Raw genomic sequence first — 22217 nt, 5'->3', positions numbered from 1 at the left:
AACAAATTAGAAAAGTAAACCAAGTATTTTTGGAGCTTGGACACTGTGGAACTATAATTGTAAATCAGTATATAGCTCTAGATTCCATAGACTTCAATAATGTAAAAAAGTTGGAAAGGTTTCAGAGAATACACCTAAATTGGTTAAGGAGATGATGAGTTCTGCTATCATAATCTGTTGACAAGTCATTTTGAAAAGTAAATCAAATCTAAAGAGTAGACAATAGATTCAGAAGTTCAATTCAAGTTAATAGCTATTTCAGCACAATTTCTCCACTATAAGAGACAACAGGCCAATTCAAAGTTTATTTTACAAATATTATAGTTCTATTATGCATTAATGTGTGAAACAGGTTATCATCCTGTGGGAATTTAATAAGCTAACAGTCATGTGTTCAATATTTATATGGTTTAATCAGACGCTGTTTGATCCCAGGGTTGCAACTTTACTTTTGTTGTGTTCTTTAAGATGCAGAAAAGAGTTGTCTCATTTTATCTGAGATCTATGGTGTGACATTATAATGTAGAATTTAAAAGTATGGCAGGAATATTTCAGTGGTGATGCTTTCTGTTGCTAGTGGAGAAAAATCAATTTAATTGGCTTTATTTGACTTTAACTCCTTGTCTCATGTAGCAGATAGACCCTGGGTAGTTAACCTCCAAGCTGGTGAGTTCATCAGGCCAGTGGTGTTGCTAGTGATCCTGGGACTTTGTATCTCTTCTCTTTATCATACACCACAAGTCAGTATTCCTGAAATGGTAGTAGGATGCCTGCAGTAGCTTTAGGCTTCATTTTCTTCATAACTTCCAAAGACAGGAAAAGGGAACAGTTTCTCCTCATACATTTTTATAAGGGAGAACTAAACCTTCTTCAAGTGTTCTCAGTAGACCTACTTCCTCCACACATTGAGAGGACCACAGAATGACAGTGGTAGTCTCAGACAAACTATGCTTCATGCTTTGTGGGGCCTGCCTCATTTGATGCATTGGAAAGATGGGAGCAAATAATCTTCAGAAAGAAAGAAATGTGAGAGCGGGTAGAAGAGAACAATTTTAGGTAAGGAAACTATAGTATCTGGAACTATTAGAGTGTTATTATTTTAAATTATTTCATCATGAAGGATGATAGGTTGAGGGGTGCATCAATAAAGGTTTTAAGGATTTGTTTTTAACATGGAGTATTAAAATGTAGTTATAAACCCAATTATAATAAAAAAAAAAACAGCAACTAAGCAAAAGGACTATTTGTTCTTAGAAGTTAACATGTTAATACTTAATTTTATAAGGAAAAAGATATTTCCCAGAAAAATTTCAAAGACAATGAGTGTTAAGTTTGATAAAATGCTTAAACCTGTTATATATCAATTTTGCTTGACACTCTTTGGGATTGATTCCTTATTGGTTAAATACAGCAGTATAGCAGACTCCAGAAGTAGATTATGAACACTTGAGTTTTAAAGTAGAGCATTTCAAGAATATATAATGGGCTAGGAATAGTCTCTTTAATAAATGGTATTGGGAAAACTGGACAGCAACATGCAAATAAATGAAAATGGGTCATTATCTTACATTATACACAAAAACTAACCCAAAATAGATTAAAGACTTGCATGTAAAACCTGAAATCATACAACTCGTGGGAGAAAACATAGGCAGTCTGCTCCTTGACATCTATCTTGGTGATGATTTTTTTGGGATGAACATGAAAGTCAAAGGCCATAAAGGTAAAAATGAAAAGTGGAATGACATCAAATTAAAAAGCTTTTGCACAGTAAAAGAAACCATCAACAAAATGAAAGGCAACCTACAAAATGGGAGAAAATATTTGCAAATCATATATCTGGTGAGGGGTTAATATCCAAAATATGTATAGAATTCATTCAACTAGTAGCAATAAAAAAACCCCAATCCAATTAAATTTGAGCAGAAGATCTGAATAGACATTTTCCCAAAGAAGACATACAGATGGCTAACAGGCACATGCAAAGATGCTCAACATCACTAATCATCAGGGAAAAAAGAAATCAAATCCACAATGACATATCACTTTATACCTGTTAGGATGGTTATTATCAAAAAGACAAAAATAACAAGGGTTGTTGGTAGGGATGTGGAGAAAACAAACCCTTGTGCACTGTTGGCATGAATTAAATTGGTGCAGTCACTATGGAAACAGTGTGGAAATTCTCCAAAAAGATTAAAAATAGACCTATCATTTGATCCAGCAATCCATTTCTGGGTGATTAAATAAAGAAAATTAAAACACTAACTTGAAAAGATATTTGCATCCCCTTATTCATTGTAGCATTATTTACAATGGTGAAGATACGGAAATAATCTAAAAATAATCTAAATGTCCATCAAGAGATGAATGAGTAAAGCAAGTATGGTATACATACATCAACAAATATTATTCCTGGGATGCCTGGGTGGCTCAGCGATTAGACGTCTGCCTTCGACTCAGAGCATGATCCTGGAGTCCTGGGATCGAGTTCCACATCAGGCTCCAGGGAGCCTGCTTCTCCCTCTGCCTATGTCTCTGCCTCTCTCTCTCTCTCTCTCTCTCTCTCTCTCTCATGAATAAATCAACAAAATCTTTTAAAAAAAAGTATTATTCAGCCATAAGAAAGAATGAAGTTTTGCTATTTGTGACAACATGAATGGACCTTGAGGACATTATGCTAAGTAAAATAGATCACAACAAGAAAGGCAAATTAAAGTGATCTCACCTATATGTTGAACCAAAAAACAAAACAAAACAAAACAAAACAAAACAAAAAACACAAAAAACAAAAAACCCAAACCCAAAAATACAAAAAGTCTTGTTCACAGATACAGAAAACAGATGGGTGATTGCCAAAGGTAGGAAATTGGGGGTAATAAAATGAGTCTGATGTGTGTAGTAGGGTAACTATTCTTTGTTAAATCAAGAAAATTCCCTTTTCATAGAACTTTTAAAATCTAGATATTGAAAAATTAAGTACAGGTGTTGAGTTCTGTCCAATGATATTTTATTTTCCTATCAAGATGATTATATTTCTTGTCTCCTTCTTTAACTTAATATGGTAAATTGCATTAATTAATTCTCAAACGTTAAAAGAATCTTGCAATCCTGGAATAAGTTCCGCTTAGCCATGATGTATTATGCTTTCTGAATGTCACTGGATTCAATCTGATAATTTTTTCATAAGATTTTGGCATCTGTCTTTATAAAAGTGATGAGTCTGTATATTTCTTTTTGTTACAGAATCAGGTTTTGAAAAAAAGATTATCCTGGTCTCATAGGAAGTATTTGCAAGTGTTTTCTCTCTTTTCACTTTTTTGGAAGTTCATATAAATTAGGATGGCTTCTTTCTTAAATACTTTTAAGACTTTACTGGAATGCTAAACTTGGGGTTTTGTTGTGGAAAAGTTTTGCATAATGGACTTATTTTCTTTATTCGATGTGGAACTCTTAATTTTATATACTGTTTGTGAGCTTTGATACATTGCACATTTTGAGTAATTTATCCACTACATACAAATTTATTTTTGTAAACTTGCTCATAATATTTATTATTACTTCATGTAGGAGATTTTGTGGGACTACAAATAAAGATAAAATATTTGTGCTATTCAAGACCAAGAAGGAGATGAAAAAGAAGTGATACTGAAAAACTTTTTGATGGAAACTTGACTGAATATTCCAAAATTTGGCAAAAGTCATGCACCTAAAGATTCAGGAGCTGTGTACACTCAAAACAAATGATACAATGTCCAACATAAGTGCTCATATATTAATAATTGCATTAAATGTAAATGATCTAAAAACATCAGTTAACAGACAAACACCAGACTGGAGAAAAATGATCCAATTGTGTGCTGTCTACAACAAGCTCACTTCAAATTTAATAATATGGGAAGACTGAAATAGAGGAATGGAAAAAGATAAGCCTAGAAAACAATTAACAAAAAAATAGAGATGGTTATATGAGTTAAAGTAGGACTCAGATCAAAGAAGACCTGCCCTACAACCCAGCAATTGCACTGTTGGGGATTTACCCCAAAGATACAGATGCAATGAAACGTCGGGACACCTGCACCCCGATGTCTATAGCAGCAATGTCCACAATAGCCAAACTGTGGAAGGAGCCTCGGTGTCCATCGAAAGATGAATGGATAAAGAAGATGCGGTCTATGTATACAATGGAATATTACTCAGCCATTAGAAATGACAAATACCCACCATTTGCTTCAATGTGGATGGAACTGGAGGGTATTATGCTGAGTGAAATGAGTGAATCGGAGAAGGACAAACATTATATGTTCTCATTCATTTGGGGAATATAAACAATAGTGAAAGGGAATAGAAGGGAAGGGAGAAGAAATGGGTAGGAAATATCAGAAAGGGAGACAGAATATAAAGACTCCTAACTCTGGGAAACGAACTAGGGGTGATGGAAGGGGAGGAGGGTGGGGGGTGGGGGTGACTGGGTGGCGGGCACTGAGGGGGGCACTTGACGGGATGAGCACTGGGTGTTATTCTGTATGTTGGTAAATTGAACACCAATAAAAAATAAATTTATTATTAAAACAACCCCAAAAAAACAAAGAATATGGCCAGAGATGCAGAGAAACAATATACAATAGCTAGTCTTCCAAGAAGACATAGCAACCTCAAATGTGTATGCAGCAAACAACAGAGTTGCAAATAAGTGAAACAAAAACTGATAGAACTGAAAAAAGAAATATACAAATACACAAATACACTTGAAGACTTCAATAGTCTTCTCTGAACAATTAATGAAACCACGAGATAGAAATTCAGCAAGAATATAGAACTTAACACCATCAGCCAGTATGATCTAATTGACACTTCTAGACCATTCCACCAAACAAGAAGACAATACACATTGTTTTCAAGTGTCCATGGAATCTCTTTGAAGGTAGATGGTCTTGTGGGCCATGTAAGGAACTTCAACAAATGCTAAAGAACTGAAATCATATAGATTGTGTTCTTTGGATACAATGAAATTAAGCTGAAAATCAATAACAGGAGGGAACATGGGTGGCTCAGCCGATTAAGCATCCAACTCTTGATCTCAGGATTTTGAGTTTAAGTCCCGTATTGAGCTCCACAGTGGATGTGGAGGCTATGTTAAAAAAAAAAACAAAACAAACCAACAAACAAACAATACTAGAAAGATAACCAGCACAATTCCTAATGCTTAGAAACCAAACAACATACTTCTGAGTCAGAAAGAATGTCTTAAGGAAAATAGAAAATATATGGAACCAAATGAAAGTGAAAATCTCCTAGCAACAATCTCCTTACAGCTTGTAGCCCACTGATAGATCCCTGAGACGTGCCAGAGCATGACCTTTGTCATGGAGCTTGTGGCTGCCTCAGTGCCTTCCTGTTTAAAAGGCATGTTTAAAACCTTTTATGGCAGCAGCTGGCCCTTCAAAGCCCTGAGAGCCTTGCTGTCAGATTCCTTGGAGACCTGTGCTGTTCCTAACCCTCACTAACCAAAAAGTACATGGTCAGTCACTCCTCACAATCCCAGTACAGCTTTTTCTGCCCACAGGTCCTGTCCTGTGAGAAGGAAAGGGGTGAAGGTCTAGGCAGGAGAGATAGGAGGCCCCTGACGCCTCTGACTAGACTCCAGAACTACTGCTGGCAGGTGGAGATGCTGAGACAGAGCAGAACAAGGTATAAGGGAACAAACCAAGATGGCACAGAATCTCAAGGCCACAAGCTTCCCAGTCGATTCTCAACAAGAGACTGCCGGTGGCAGTCCTCAATGGCAACTCATTTGGGACCCCTCTCACTCTAGAGCTTGTTTCTTTCTTTTCTGCTCTCACCTTCACTTAATAAACTTTCACTTTACTTCACCCTTTTGTGTCTGGAAGATTCATTCTTCGACAAACACCCTGCAATTCTACAACAATAAGACAAAATTAGATAAACCTATGTTTAAAAATTAGTGTTTCAATATTTTATCTTATTTGGGAAAGACTTAGATATCCAATGAATTTAACCCACTTTATTATTTAATCTGGCAAACTTCAAAGTTTAAGGTTAATAAAGATTTTGGAAGCTATTAAAGGTTTACCTACAATTTTTAAAATCTAATTTACTTGTTCTTGACAATTATGCTTAGATTACCAATAAAAACTTTACAAGATATCAAAGTTACTCATTCTCTGGAGCTTTATTAACAAAAAACATTTTGAAGCAGGGAGCGTATCAACTTGCTTGACTTAAGTAAATGCAGGCAGAAAAAGATGCTTTAATTGTAATGCTTATAAATGTGAAGGCATGTCTATTTTAATTAAACAAATAACCTTACATTAGCTTTAATACTGAATATTTTTCTGGTGTTCAGGAACTTGAGAAATATTTGGATTAGTTTCTATCTTTTTGAGTTTAGAACACCTATTTCTTTAAAATTTTTTTCTTATTTATTTTTAATTTAAATTCAATTAATTAACATATAGTATATTATTAGTTTCAGAGATAGAGTTCAGTGATTCATCATATAATACCCGGTGCGCATTACATACCTGTCCCCCTTAATGTCCTTTACCCAGTTACCCCATCCCTCCACTCCTCTCCCCTCTAGCAATCCTCAGTTTATTTCCTATGATTGAGAGTCTCTTATGGTTTGCCTCCCTGTCTGATTTCATCCTGTTTTATTTTTCCCTCCCTTCCCCCATGGTCCTCTATTTTGTTTCTTAAATTCTACATATGAGTGAAATCATATAATAATTGTCTTTCTCGACTGCTAACTCTGGGAAACGAACTAGGGGTGGTGGAAGGAGAGGTGGGCGGGGGGTGGGGGTGATTGGGTGACGGGCATTAAGGTGGGCACTTGACGGGATGAGCACTGGGTGTTATTCTATATGTTAACAAATTGAACACCAATAAAAAAATAAATTTATTAAAAATAATTGTCTTTCTCTGACTTATTTTGCTTAGCATAATATACTCTAGTTCCATCCACATTGTTGCAAATGGCAATATTTCATTTTCTGATGGCCAAGTAATATTCCATTGTATATGTATACTACATCTTCTCTATCCATGCATCTGTTGATGGACATCTGGGCTATTTCCATAGTTTGACTATTGTGGACATTGCTATAAACATTGGGGTGCAGGTATCCCTATGGATCACTACATTTGTATCTTTGGGGTAAATACCTAGAAGTACATTGCTGAGCCATAGGGTAGCTCTATTTTTTAACTTTTTAAGGAATCTCCACAGTGTTTTCCAGAGTGGCTGTACCAGCTTGCATTCCCATCAACAATGTGAGAGAGTTCCCCTTTCTCTGCATCCTTGTCAACATCTGTTGTTTGGTGACTTGTAAATTTTAAAAAGCCTAATTCTTATAAATACCTGTCATCACACCAACTGAAAAGAGCTATTTTACAAACTAATTTTATCAATAATATCCAGTGATAGAGCAATCTCATATTTATAACATATATATAAACACAGATAGTAAAGATTTGTATGTATCCTTGACAAGTAATCTTCTGGAAACTGGGTTAGATTTGGAGCAGAGTGTTTTTCTAGCCAGTTGAATTTTAAGAAGCTTCCACACAACCCTCACACCACCCCATCCCCTACATGTCACCTCTTTTTTCTTCAGGCTTAGGAACAGAGAATGGTCTAGATAAGAGTTCCTAGAGAATCTGAAGGACTTTGAATTCCTTCTGGGCCTATATTTCATGTTTAGCAATGATGTTTTCTTTTTTAGGGTAACTATTGTTTTCAATCTCTCAGGGAATTGGGTGGTCACTTAAAAGACATCATCGGTTGATCTATCCATCTGATCACTTTGCCTTCAATTTGCTTCTTCCTCTCTGGGTACATTGTCCTAATTTGTTCTTAATGGAGAAGGCCTTCAAGAATTCCTATCAGCCTCTTAATATCAGCTTCTACTCTAGCCAGCTCTTGACCTCAGAACTTTCATTGCCTTAGCATGGTGAGGAGAAGGAGGATTTTGATTTTAATGCCTCAATCCCTGGTATCTCATTTACAGGATAAGAAGAAGGTAGAGAAGTAGGAAGTATGAAGGAGTTGATTTTTTTTTTTTTTTTTTTTAGTATATGTGCTGCCGAAGCGAGCACAGGAGTTGATATTTTTGAGCTCAATTTTGTCAGTATTTCACTCGGGTTGTTTAGTTTAATGAGCAGCTTTCTCAATTTCGGTGTGCAAATAGATTGATTAGGTAAGGCTTTCCTTAGCCCATTTAAAATCATCCTCAGTATTATCCTATTAAAACCTTTCTTCTGACTTCCTTTACTGAGGATTTTTAGGCTACTTTGAGGAGCATCAATCCCCTGGAGCATTTACTAAAGTGTTTGCTGTCTCAAAACACCTCATTTGAGCACTCCTTCAATCCTTGCCATCAATAAGACAGAAGGGGCTAATTACTGTGGCAAAGCCTTTAAAGGGCCGCCGAAAGCATAACTATGAGTGCCCACACTTAGACCAGGTATCTTTCCCCAACCTGGAAGGAAAGACTTCACTCAGCTACTTCTGAGTCTGAAAAGCTACACTCCACCTGTTCCTCAACCTAAGGGCTTCAGTTCCCTTGCCTGCCCATAGAACTATTCAAAAAAACCAATAACATCCAGTTGTGGGAACCCGGAGGCACTTCATCTTCTTGTTCCTACAAAGCTTGCCTCTCAGCCCTGATGATTCCCTGTGTTCCCGAATGCAACCTTCATGGGCCCCTATATAGAATGTAGTGTCCTTCTCTCTCAGGCTGTGAGTACATGTAACAGCTGTTAATCTCATCTGTCCATGTTAATCTCATAAACCATCTCATCTTCTTTAGGGTGGGGGACCCCCCATCATCAACAAGATGAATAGGAGGTATTCAGAACAAAGGCACATCAGAAAGGAAGAAATAAAACTATATTTACACTCATTTGATGTGATGATAGTTTCCATAAAATATCCCAAGGAATTGCTCCCCCACCACACAAATAAAACCTCAAAAAAAAAAAAAAAAAAAACTAATAAGAAGGCAGGACTAAAGATCAACAGAAAAAAATCTATTGTTTTTCTATATATAGTAATGAAGATGCAAAACAAAAATTAAAAATTAAAAATACAATACTATTTAAAATCACTCAAAAAAAAAAAAGTAAGGAAAAGCACAGAAAAACTAAAGAAGAATTCCAACAGAGTGTGCACAGGACTTCTATCTGAAATGCTGATGAAAGAAATCGAAGGTCTAAATAAATGAAGATATTTACCATATTCATCAGTTGAAAAACTGAACAGAGTAAAGATGTCAATTCTCACTCAAATTGATATCCCCATATAATGCAATTAATATCCGTATCTCGGCTAAATTTTTAATGGTTGTAGACAGTTATTCTAAATTCTAATAGTTATCTTAAAATATATATGAAAAAGCAATGAAATTAGGATAGATGAAGCTAAATTTGATAAAGAAAAATAAAGTTGAATAATTGTGCGAGCCAGATTTAAAACCTTTATATACATTCTTATGATATCAAGACTAATGGGTATTGTGGAGGGACAGGCACATAGACTGATGGAAGAGTATAGCCAGTCCAGAAATAGACCCACACCAACTCACTATTGACAAGGGTGCAGTGCAAATCAATGGAGTATGGATAATCTTTTCAAACAATGGTGTTGGAACACATTTCACATCCATAGACAAAATAGATATCCATAGACAAAAACAAAACAAACAAGCAAAATCAAAGGGAAAAGAAAAAAAAAAGGAAAGGAAAAAATTATCATTATTATTATTTTTTAAAGATTTTATTTTATTTATTTATTCATGAGAGATACAGAGAGGGAGAGAGAGAGAGAGGCAGAGACACAGGCAGAGGGAGAAGCAGGCTCCATGCAAGGAGCCTGACATGGGAGTGTAAAATTTTCAGAAGAAAACAGCAGGAAATTTTTGGGCTGGTGAAGACTACTTAGACATAACATCAAAGGCATGATCCATAAAGGAGAAACATCAATGAATTGGGCCTTGTAAAAATTAAATACTTTTATTCTGAAAAATATCCTATTGGGGCACTTGGGTGGCTCAGTTGGTTAAGTGTCTACCTTTAGCTCAAATTGTGATCCTGGAGTCCAGGGATCAAGCCCTACATTAGTCTCCCTGCTGAGCAGGAAACCTGCTTCTCCCTATGCTTCTGCTTTTCCCTCTGCCTCTCTTCCACCTAATGTTCTCTCTCTCTCACTCACTCACTCACTCTCTCCCTCTCTCTCAAATAAATAAAATCATTAAAAAATATATCCTTTTGAGAGACTGAAAAGGTTAGATATAGACAAAGACAAAATATCTAAACATCCAAAATATAACAAAGAGCAAATATTAACAAACATAACAAATATGTCTAGAATCAATAAAGAACTCCCAAGTCTCCACAGTTAAGATACACACACACACACCTACTCTAATTACAAAATGGGAGAAAGACACAAAGAGACATTTATCAGAGAGAATGTTCATATGGAAAATAAGCTCACTGAATGATGTTCAACATCACTAGCTATTAGGAAAATGCAAATTAAGACCATGCTGATGCATCGCTATACACCTATTGAAGCACTTAAAATATGAAATAATGACAAGGTCAAATGATGATGAGAATGCAGAGAAGCTGGATGTCTCCTGCACTGATGGGGATGTGAAATGGAAGATAGTTTGGGGCAGTCTCTTAAAAACTAAACATACACTTACCTCCTGTCCCAGGAGTCACATTTCATGGCCTTTATGTCAGAAAAATGAAAACTCATGTTCACACAAAACTGTACACAAATTTGCATAGCAGCTTTATATGTCATTCCCCTAAACTAGGAACAACCAAAAGGCCCTGCAACAAGTGTGTCCATATCATGGAAGACTCTCAGCAATAAAAAGGAAAAATTGTGGGTACATTCAACAACTTAGATAGATCTAAAGGGCATCATGCTAATTGAAAGAGGCCAAGCTCATAAAGCCACATACTGAATGATTCCATCTATTTGACATTCTCAAAATAACAAATTATAGAGATGGAGAGCAAATTAGCAGTTGTTAGGTGATGGGGTCTGAAGAGAAGTGATTGTGAATACAAAGGGCAGCATGAGGGAGAACTCTCTGGTAATGGAATAGTTCTGTGCCTGACTATGGTGGTGGTCACACAGATGTACTCATGGGAGGAAACAGGCACATTTACCAATATGTTTTCTGGTTTTGATATGGTATTATAATTTTTAATGTATAATCATTTGGAGAAACTAGATAAGACGTACATAGGGTCTATCTATACTGTCTTTGCAAGTTCTGGTGAATCTATAATTATTTCAAATTAAAAAAATTTTTAAGGTGGACTTCTGGGTAAAATCAAGAACCCTCACAACACCAAATGCTAGCAAGCCAGAATGCAGTACAATAGGGGATCTCATTCCTTGCTGATGGTAATGCAAAATGTTACAATTATTTTGGAAGACACACTGTGGTGATTTCTTACAAAGCTAAACATGCTCCTATATTACAGTTCAGCAATATTCTCCTTGGTATTTACTCAATGAGTTGAAAACATATGTCCCCACAAAAACTGGCACAGGAATGTTTATAGCAGCTTTGTGAAACTTGGAAACAACCAAGATGTCCTTTGACAGGTGGATTGATAAACTGTGGAACGTCCATACAATGAAGTATTATTCAGCAATTTGAAGAAAGCTATTAAGCTTTGAAAAGACGTGGTGACCTTAAATGCATATTGCTACATGAAAGAATCATGTTAGACTAAAAAACTCTCACTGTATGATTTCAACTATATGACATTCTGGAAAAGGCAAACTATAGACATTTATATCATACAAAGAATGAACCCTATTCTAAACTATAGACATCTGTAAATAATAATGTATCAATGTTGATTCATCAATGTGGTAAGATCAAATGTACCACCCTGCTGACAAGTATCAATAATAGGAGAAACTGTATGGAGCAGGGAGGGGGAAAGATGGGGAAATTCAGGAACTCTTGTATTTTGTGCCCAATTTTTCTGTGAACCTAAAACTGCTCATTAAACGTAAAGTATTCAAAAAATGTCTTTTTATATGGGAGGTTGTAGATGTTTTCTTTTTTATGCCACATATGTCTGAGTTTTAGTGTATTCTCTATTGCCACCTATTTATGGTAAAAAATGGGAGTTGCATAAAAGAAACACCTGTGACTATTTTCAAATTTATAAAGATGTGCCTTTGATTCTTTAAGCCACAGAGTACAGAAACTTGCTAGTTTTTAGTAAGTCCTTTAAGGTGTTAGATAAACTAAGGCATAAGGCAATTTCTAAGTGTTTACTTGAGAACATGATTCAAGTCTGGCTGTGCCAACCTGAAAATGGTGAAGAGTTCTGTGACAAGAGCTGGAGGAATAGGCTTTGGTAGAACAGGTGCAGAGGCAAAGCACTTACCAATTTCCTGATTGGCTATATTCTCTTCAGTTGCCTTACCTGGAAAAGCCCATTGGGCTATTGGTGAATTTGCTGGGATACGAGTGCTTACAGGGATTGACTCTAGTTTAGGTTTCAGTTTGCTTATGTAAGTTACCAAGCTGTTAGAGCCATCTCAGTTTAATGGCCTCCTAGTAAAATTACTCCAAAAATTATCCCCTTTTGGTTATCCTTGTACACATAAGAGGTAGACCAAAAATTTGGTATTAGTACCACTCTGGTCACTATCAGGGTTAAGTGGTTCTTGTTTCCCTGTGAAACTCATAGGTTATAAAGTAAGGTTTGTGAAAGGTGTTTGCACCTCACTGTTCATGTCATTTCTGTTTCTCCAAATGCAGTGAGACCATCTGATATACTGCTGATGGCTCTGAGCATGTGTTTGAGACCCTTGAGGGAACACAGCTTCATGATGACTATCAGGACGAGAATACCAAGGGAGGGAAGTATGCTTTTTGTCAGGACCTCCATGAACCAGACCAGTTGGTATCAATGTGTTTTAGCCAAAAGGCTTGTTAATTTCTTGTACTGACTTTCTATAATATCAGAGGTATTGATCCAGGAGCAGCAGGAGGTATTTGCTATGGCATTGAGTCCTTCTTCAGCTAACAAGCAATCTACACCAATTTTATTACCTCAAACGCCTTATCACCTCAAAATAAGCCTTATGCCAGAGTGGCATATTTTGAGATGAGTTATTCTGCTGCCCTTCAAAGTGATCTTGCTTTGATTTGTGCATTTCTGGGATTTTTATCATCAGGTTATAAACATTTTGAGAAAAAACAATGGAATTTATAATTTTTTGCAATCACTAAGCATGAGACATAATTACTTTTCTTGCATTTGTCCTTTAATTCCTTTTTTAAAAAATTATTTTATTTATCTCTGACTGCTAGAGAGAGAGGCAGAGAGAGGCAGAGGGAGAAGCAGCCTCCCTGCAGGGAGCCTGATGTGGGACTCTATTCCAGGACCCCAGGATCATGCCCCCAGCCAAAGGCAGATGTTCAACCACGGAGCCACCCAGGTGTTCTGCATTTGTCCTTTAATCTTATAATAACTCAGTGTGTAAAAATTGCCATCAGTATTTTCATGAAACAAATCAAGTAAGTTGAGTTAAGCAAGGTATCAGTGAATACACGGCTAGTAAATGTAGAGTAAGATGAAGCCCAAGTTGACGTCAATTCAACATCTGGTATTTGCTACTCTATCAAACTGTCAGGATAATTGATCTTTATGGTTTGGGGTAGGCTCTGGTAACTAGTTAGAAATAAATTTCAAGTAATAGCTTCACAGAGAAGTAAGCAAGAACTCACTGTATCTCAAACATTTTTTCACTCTATTTTAATGTCACGTTTTCCCCGAACTTTCCACTTTTTACTTGATTTTTCTGCACGGGAATACATATCCAATATAAGATTGTTTCAGGAATAAGTCAGACCATTTATCTAGTAATGACACAGGCATCAAAGACCATGTTAATAAAATGGGTAATGCTGATCCACAGTGTCCTATCCTATTTTCCGTTAAATCTGGAGTGTCATTGATATGTAAATCCTGTAACATGTAAATCCTCCTCTGTTCTGCACTCCACTCTCATCTGCTCCCCATCATCAGTCTTGCCTATTAGCTGCGGCTAAACCCTATGCTTTAACATTCATTCTACTAAAGATCCACATGTATCACTGACTTGGAAATCAGGAACCAAAACTAGATTCTGAAATCATTCCTAAGCAGAGATCTCTCAACAAACAAACTCTACTCTAGAGTTTTCCATAGAGGGACTGGACCATAGCAACTGGATTACTTGCAGATGCTGTGAATGAGACATGGTCATAATGAACCTAGATATTCCTTTTTATTTTAAGATTATTTATTTATTTACTTATTGTTTAGAAAGCATGAGCAGGGGGAGGGGCAGAGGGAGTAAGAGAATCTCAAACAGACACTGCCCTGAATGCGGAGCCCAGGATGCTGAGATCATGACTTGAGTCAAAATCAAGAGTCAAACACTTAAATGACTGAGCCACCCATGCCCCAAACCTAGATATTTCTGACTGCTTATAGAACTTATCACATACATTCAACATTCACACATTTCAGGATGAAAGGATCACATATATTCCCTTGTCCCTGTGAAGAACTGGCTTAGACATAAAAACTTCATCTCAGATCCATCAAATATTTTATTGTGTTAAAAAAAAATCACAATCACAATTTGAAGAAACCAAAGCACTAAGTGTAGAAGAGATATCTGTTTTGAACATTCACAAGGTTCCATAGTAGAGAAAAGATCCTATGGGGTTTATTCCAGAGGCATTGCATGGTGATATTAAAATGATGGTAGAAAATGGAGGAAAACGGATCCAAGAACGGTCAGCACAGAGAGAATAACTAGATATCAGATCAGGAAGACATCATTTTTCTTAGAATATCTAAAAGTCTGGAAAATGCAAAAAAATGGTTGTTCTCAGTGAGGTGAACAGTTGGAGTATTGCCAGGTTTATAAAGCTATTGAAGCATAAATTTCTTCACTGATCTTCTCTCTAGGAAACTCCATTGCCTGTAGCAGGACACACATAGTTACTAAAGAGTTAAGATTATTATTTTAAGCTCTTTTTTTCAGATTCATTCCTCTTCTCCCTTAAACCTTTGACTTTGGAACCCCTTTAGAAAAAAAAAAAAGAAAAATCCTTTGACTTTGGAAGTGTCTCTAAATATTCACTTGACCTCTATCTAGTAAATAGAAACTTTCTAGCATGAATTGCATCTCCCACTCTCCAAGTGAACATAAATGAGCAGACCAGAGCTTCCAGAGCTTACCCTTTCTTAGAAGTTTCAACACCACTTTTCAGATTGGAGAAGAAAAAACAGACATTGGCCTTCAGGAGATTTTTATTTATGCGGTGAATTTATCCTAACCCCCAAAGAGCCAAGCTCTGGAAATATTTCTGAGCTGAGGTACTGTTTCAGAAAATATATACCAGAAAGTACTCAAATCTTTCCTAGATCATTGATTCATTAGTATTATGTGAAACAATAGTATTGGGTAGTGGAGATAATTTCTAAGACTGAGGTTGTGGTATAGGTACACATGTATAAGAGAGAATATGGGATCTTAAAGTTTTGGGATACCAGATGGTGTCAATGTCTGATTCTGTTCTCGCAAAGATAAATTAAGAGTCATGACTTTCCTATCATTTTCATTTAAAGATATCACATATCCTTCTCCCCACTCTGTTTCCTTCTTTTGGATAATTCTTTCTATATATATGCCTTCCTCTAACTACATCAAACCCACCTGAAAGTGCCTCAAAGAGGCCCTCGGCGTTCACCAGCATTGACCTTGTGCATGCCCTTGATGATGAAGATGGTCCCAGTAATGATGCCCACCAGACCCACGATCAGGCCCAGGGCACACACCACATTCTCTGTTGTCTCTGGGAGGGGGGTTGGTGCTTCAAACTCTGGGGAAAATAAAACAGAGTACAGTACAGAAGTAATGACTGTGTATGGCGTAACAATTAGAATCAAAGGTAGGGTATTCTGTCAAAAAAATAATTATCAATCAATTAAATAAGAGGAAGACAGAATGATGTATGAAGGAAATGCATATTAAAAGGTGGGTGAAACTGAATAATGGGAGAAGACAAGGAATAGGAGTCATAGCAATTGTTATGGATGAGTTAGGGAACATCCCAAAGCACCAGACATATGCATCACCGGGGAAAATCATAAAAGAAAGGAGATGGAAGGATGGTCCATACCCCAGTGTTTGAGAAGAGGTTCATCCAAACCCCAGTGCTCCACTTTGCAGTCATAAACGTCCTCGGCTGAGGGCAGGAAGGGGAGATAGTGGAATTTGCGGAAAAGGTGGTCTTCCCTGGGCAAAAAGACTGTCTCCGACACTCCTGTGGTGACAGGGTTTCCATTTCGAAGCCACGTGACATTGATCACTGGTGGGGAGAACTTGTCGATGAAACAGATGAGGACGTTGGGCTCTCCCAGTTCCACAGGGGTGTTTGAGAGTACAGTCACCTCTGGAGGTACTGGGGACATAGGACAGAAATTAGCCTTCCCTGCTTGGGCTAGTCCCTCTCCCTCCCACTGAAACAGAATAAGCAGTTGAAACTCTGCCCTGAGGATCTGTACTACAGTCTCAGATACCTATCTCTGATACTCTCCTCCATGAACTGGAACCAGTGCTGTGGTGTAAGATATACAGGATATTTTAGGCACTGGAGATAATTTCATTCCTGTCCCCCCTCCCCAGCATAGATTTGGGGCAATGGCTCTATAAGTGACTGTGGATGGTAAGGATGAGATATGAGCACATCAGGAAAGGAACAAACTCATATGAAATTCTTGGGCCTGTGGCATGAGAAGTAGGGACTTGTTTATGGCCACACTAGGCCCCTGGGAGGGAAAGTCAGTCACAATAATGTAACACATAAGCTGAAGCATCTATTTCAAAGTTATGATTCCCATGTCTAGGAGTGCAGCAGGTACCATTGGTGTTCGGGGTGTGGTTAGAGCGCTTTATCATTGTGTCAAGGTTAGCTTTGTCCACAGCTATGTTGGCCAAGGCACCCTGGGCCTCAAAGCTGGCAAAACGTCCAAATTCTTCAAGGCGCCACACCGTCTCCTTCTTTTCCATATCCACGTGGAAAATCTCATCACCATCGAAGTCAAACATGAACTCGCCTGATGGGTCAGGGGTCAGATAGAACTCAGCCTGGATGATTACGTGCTCCTCTGAAAAGGCAGGGAAGAGAGTTAGGGTGGAAACCAGGAGCAGGAGAGGAAGTAGAACCCAGGATGTGAGACAAACATGTGGGTGTGGGCAGTGGAAGGGATTGGCCATGTGGAATGGAGGAATGACAGAGAGCAGAAATGAGCTGGAAGATGAGGCTCAGGTGCAGAACATACATGTTGAACAGAGCTAGGAGGGGAGAAATGAAGGGCAGAGGTAGGGTGCATTGAAGGAAATGAAGGCTGAAAATCCTAGATTCTTGTGAAGCTGCTGTTAGGTTCCATGCTAGTAGCTGAGAAATGATTCCCTTTTTGGAAATCTAGCAGCAATTCCTAAAAGAGAATCACTCACTGTATTTTCCCAGGCATTAAATACAATTAAACAAAAGTTCTAGGGCCTCTCTCAGAGCACTGGATTATTAAGAAGAGGGAAACACTGTTTAAAAGGACACCTGGGTGGCTCAGTGACTGAGCATCTGCCTTCAGCTCAGGTCATGATCCTGGAGTCTTGGGATTGAGTCCCACATCAGGCTCCCCAGAGGGAGCCTGCTTCTCCGTCTACCTATATCTCTGTTCTCTCCCCCTGTCTCTCATGAATAAATAAATAAAATCTTTAAAAATAAATAAATAAGAGTCTAGGTTCTGAACTCTGGATCAAATTAAATCTTTAATTCTTATTCAGGTATTTACCTATCTAGTGATTTAAATGGATTATTTTATCTACTTCTTTGCGGTTTTCCTATTATATTCTCTTAAGTTTTGCTTCTAATTTGAATTTGTCTTTAGAATTAAATGAGAGGCGCCTGTGTGGCTTAGTCAGTTAAGTATCTGACTGATGGTTTTGGCTCAGGTCATAATCTCAGGGTACTGAGATTGAGCCCCAAATTGGGCTCTGCGCTGAGTATGGAGACTGCCTAAGATTCTCTCCCTCTTTCTCTCTTTGTCTCTCCCCACCCCGCTTGTGCAATCACATACTCTTTCTCAAAAATAATAATAATAATAATAAAAAGAATTAGATGAGGTAAGTAATTTCTTAGTACATCAACAGGCTTATAACAAGCATTTTAGGTTCAAAACTGCTTAAGGAACAGAGACACCTCTAGCTTCCTCTTCCATCCCAAGGGAAGAGCCTCTATTTTATCATATATGCATCTCCATTTGTGGCCCTTTCAAGGCAATAGAAACATACAGTTTCTATCATGGGTCTTGGAACTGGATGATTATATTACTTATTTCCAGCTTACTGCCATCCTTTCTGGGGTTTAGTCTGGGTAAAGGTTACTTTTTCACAATACATCTTCATAGCAGTAAACGTTTGCTTTGCAGATGGCAGAGAATAATAAAAGAATTTCCATATCCTTATTCATTGTTCTACTCTTTTGAGAAAATCACTAAGTAGCTGTGACCATAGATCATAGATCCACTGAAGTGGTGAAGGCGCCATCCTTCTCCTAAGAGGAAGTAAATTAAGAGCAATTGGTATAAGCATACCTGCCCTTGCTCTTCTTTGGGTAGATTGTTGCTTTTGGTAACTTCCTTTTCTGGTGATCTTCAATGCAATATCTGTGCTTAAAATATTCTGACAGGATTCACTTGCCAAAAAAAATATCATATATTTGTCTAAGAAACAGTTGCAAGAACTTCTCATATTTTTTCTCATTTAATCCCCACAAAATGATGTGAGATTTCAAAATCTACTAATTTTCCAGAAAAAGAAATTAAAGCCCAGAGGGGTAGCTTGTTAATGCCTCTCAGAAAAGATTTTCACTTCAAGTCAGCCTTATCTCAAAGTCAATGCTATTAATCCATACCATTTTTTGTTCCTCTCAACTAAATGTGACTGACTTCAATTTATAAGATCAGAACTCCTCCAAACTACAATTTTTTAATACTTTCATATTTAGACCACATGATGCCTGCCACACTTTTCCTTCACTTCAAAGACAGTCTTGCAAATATTTACAATTTATCTCTCCAATGCTCTCAGAATTTCTATCCCAAGTTTTGTTTCTCTCAGCACTTACCTTTGACAGCCCATGATTCCTGAGGACCCATCAGGAAAGCCATGATGAAAAATCCTAGCACTGGGACTCCACTTATGGTCATTTTCTTCTGTGATTTGTTGGGAGGTCAGTAGAGCTAAAGAGTAGGGTAGAACTGACACGGATAAAAAAAAAAGAGAGAATGTATGGTATGATAGAGTTTGACTGATTGAAATTTAAATAAGTTGAGCTGAAGCCAATCAGAAAAACTTTTGAGATGACACATCTGTTGCTAGGGGAAGAGCTCTTGTCAAAGGGTCAGGTAAACAAGTAAAGCTCTTAATAATAAAAAAAAAAAAAAGAAAAGAAAAAGAAAAAACACCCCATACATATAATCAAATAAAAATAGCAAAATAAACAAATGTTCAAGAATCACATTCACCCATAGACTGTTTCATCCTAATCCAAGTTCTAGAAAGGGATGTACTTGAAGCACATTAGTGAGAATAAAATCAATGGAAACACCCTACATGGCAGTTAGTGAGAGATTATTCTTCTGTGCTGTGACAGCTGGGGAGTTTGTTTAAGGGACAACAAATCATCTGAGAAAGAAGGTAGGTTGTCATGCTATGGAGAATGCCTGATTCTTGGCAGTAGTGGGTGACAGAGCTTCACTTAAGTAACTTCAGGAGCTTTTTGCTTCAGGATTCTCCTTCAGTGCTCTAGACTCCCAGATGGCCAACTCAGCCCAACTCAGCTAGGCATCCCTGGCACTGTACTATATTGAGAGAATATCAGAAGAGAAACTCTGAGTGTCAACATTCCCCTAGCTAGAGAGGGATGGTAGACACACCATAGATAGTGGCTATAAGAAACAGTGGACTGTAATCTCTACCATCTTAAATATGATCAAAGATTGCAGTAGACTGCTGGGGACACCTCTCATTTGAGGAACTTAGATCAATGAATAGGGTGGAATAAATTTGGCAGAGCTTATTCTACTGGGAGAAATAGAGATAATAACCTGCAGGAGAGCTTTCCCATAACGTCCCTCAGGTAATAACATTCTGAAAGCTCTCCTCATGTCATAAGTTATTGAAGTTCTGATCCCAAGAATTTGTTTTGATATTCACCACTGAAAAAACTGAAAGTTAAATCATTCTGACCTTCATGTTTCTGACCATACAGTACAGTATAAAGGAAAATTAAACCACATGTAGAAAGGCTTGGAATCTGAATACTTCCGATGAAGGGAGAGAGCCCTGACAGTGAGGCAGCTCCTCAGATGGTGAGTTTGCTGTTTAATATCAGTCATGACACATATGCTCCTGGTGGATTTTCTATACTGTTGTGCTGAGATATTATCCTACTCCACAGCCACCCTCACAAATCATGATGTTTTTTCCCTACACATTACCGATTATTTGATCAGATCTAAGGACTTTGAACGCCCTCTCACATTGACTTCTAGATCATGTGGAAGAGACTCACAGCACAGTTTTGCCCTCAGATTGTTAAGGAATACACTTTCTGGATGCAAAGGAATGGGCCAGATGAGGGCTTTACAGTATCAATCTCCGCTGAGAGTCTGGTCCTATGATTTAGGCTTGTCATCTCCTCTCTCAGAGGAAAAAACAAGTATAATGTCTGTATGCCTGCCCTTTGCTAGCTATCATACTGCCTGGTTCTTATAAGCTGCTCAATGAATATATGGTAAACTCAGAGACACTTTACAGAAAAAGGGTTTACTTGTCATAACAGCAACTTCAACCTAAGGTGTTGCTCAGCAACTTATGATATGGCTTAATTTAAAATACTGATTGGTTCTTCTCATGAGATTACCAAATTTGGGAGACTTTAGAAAATACTTTCAGTTCCCTTTCTCCATGCTAGGAGAGAAGTTTCTATCTGGACACTACCCATGGTCTCCTGTTCTTTTCCCATACTCTAGCTTCCTATGTCTGAGGGGATTTCTGAAGGCACCTCAGTGAGGTATGAGAAGTGACATCAAATGGTGGGAGGAGCTACTGTACTAGTCATAGTTCAGTCTGAAAATAGAAGGCCTTGTAAGACACTCTAAATAGAATTGTTTGTTACAATTCTTCTGTATTAGAGGGAATTATAACTTTAAAGTGTTTAGGAAGCCTGAAAGAGCAAAGGTCAGTGCAGACTCCTAACTCCAAGAGATCAGGAACCTGTGGGAAGCTGCTGTGGACATCACAGCTCCTCTACAGCTCCAGGGAAAGGAAAGTCTTGGCAATACAAGGCTGTTCCCAAGAGTCCTGTCCGTGAAGCCCTTGTGTCCGCTGTATCAGATGGCTTCAACCTACTTGTCACCTTCCAAATCTCATAATACTAACTTTCACTGACAGCCTGTTGGCCACGTCCAGATCCTGGGCAAGAGAGCCTGGGAAATGTAATACTCTTACTTCTATTTCCTGTGATACAGATGACACATAAAAGCTAATGGGAATTTTTGAAATTATTAAATGCAAATATGTATACCTCTCTCTTGTTCCTCCCACAGTACCAAACCTAGAACCAGAGGGTATTTAGGGGTAATAGGTTATGGCTTGGAAATGAGATAACTTTCACACTAAGGCCACAAGTGTACATGTGTGTATATGTGTTTGTTGGGGGGGGGGGTGTGGGGAATTGGTAATTTGGAATCCACATTTCAGAATATTTCCCTGAAAGCCAACCACAGGTTCTGTTGTTATGATCTGAACATCTATAGTCAAGTTGTTTTATAATTCCCAAGTTTTTTTGTGGGTTCTAAAAGGCACAAGCTGAATTCAATAACTGAGAGATTGTGAAGGAATAGATTAGGTTGAAAAATCACTACAGAAGCCTAAGACTGGTTGCCACCAAAAGCTGCCTCCATATTGCCAATAAATCGTTTAGTAAAATAAATCACTCACTTAGTACCAGCTCCTGTATTTTACACATTCTGGCAGCTTGTTTTCGGAGTCACCTACAACTCCACATATCATCCGT

General features: G+C 37.7%; 1 protein-coding gene across 4 annotated transcripts; it reads right to left on the bottom strand.

Annotated features, from left to right (window-relative positions):
- Positions 1-14654: 14654 nt before the first annotated feature.
- Positions 14655-19447, bottom strand: LOC112913647 (HLA class II histocompatibility antigen, DR alpha chain). 4 transcript variants are annotated; one of them, XM_025990541.2, is made up of 5 exons: positions 19263-19447; positions 16996-17241; positions 16254-16535; positions 15788-15953; positions 14655-15049 (listed from the first exon to the last, which is right to left on the bottom strand). In XM_025990541.2, exons 1-4 carry the CDS (start codon positions 19342-19344, stop codon positions 15799-15801), a joined length of 765 nt encoding a protein of 254 aa, XP_025846326.1. In that variant the 5' UTR covers positions 19345-19447; the 3' UTR covers positions 14655-15049; positions 15788-15798. The 4 variants fall into 4 exon arrangements, with proteins under 4 accessions (XP_025846326.1, XP_025846328.1, XP_072585066.1 ...); XM_025990543.2 differs by having other exon boundaries at positions 14655-15153; positions 19263-19433; XM_072728965.1 differs by having other exon boundaries at positions 14655-14929; positions 19263-19433.
- Positions 19448-22217: the final 2770 nt, after the last annotated feature.

Source organism: Vulpes vulpes, chromosome 1 (assembly GCF_048418805.1).
Source record: "Vulpes vulpes isolate BD-2025 chromosome 1, VulVul3, whole genome shotgun sequence".
NCBI lineage: Eukaryota > Metazoa > Chordata > Mammalia > Carnivora > Canidae > Vulpes > Vulpes vulpes.
The sequence above is the reverse complement of the archived record's forward strand: the minus strand, read 5'-3'. Positions and strand labels throughout refer to the sequence as shown.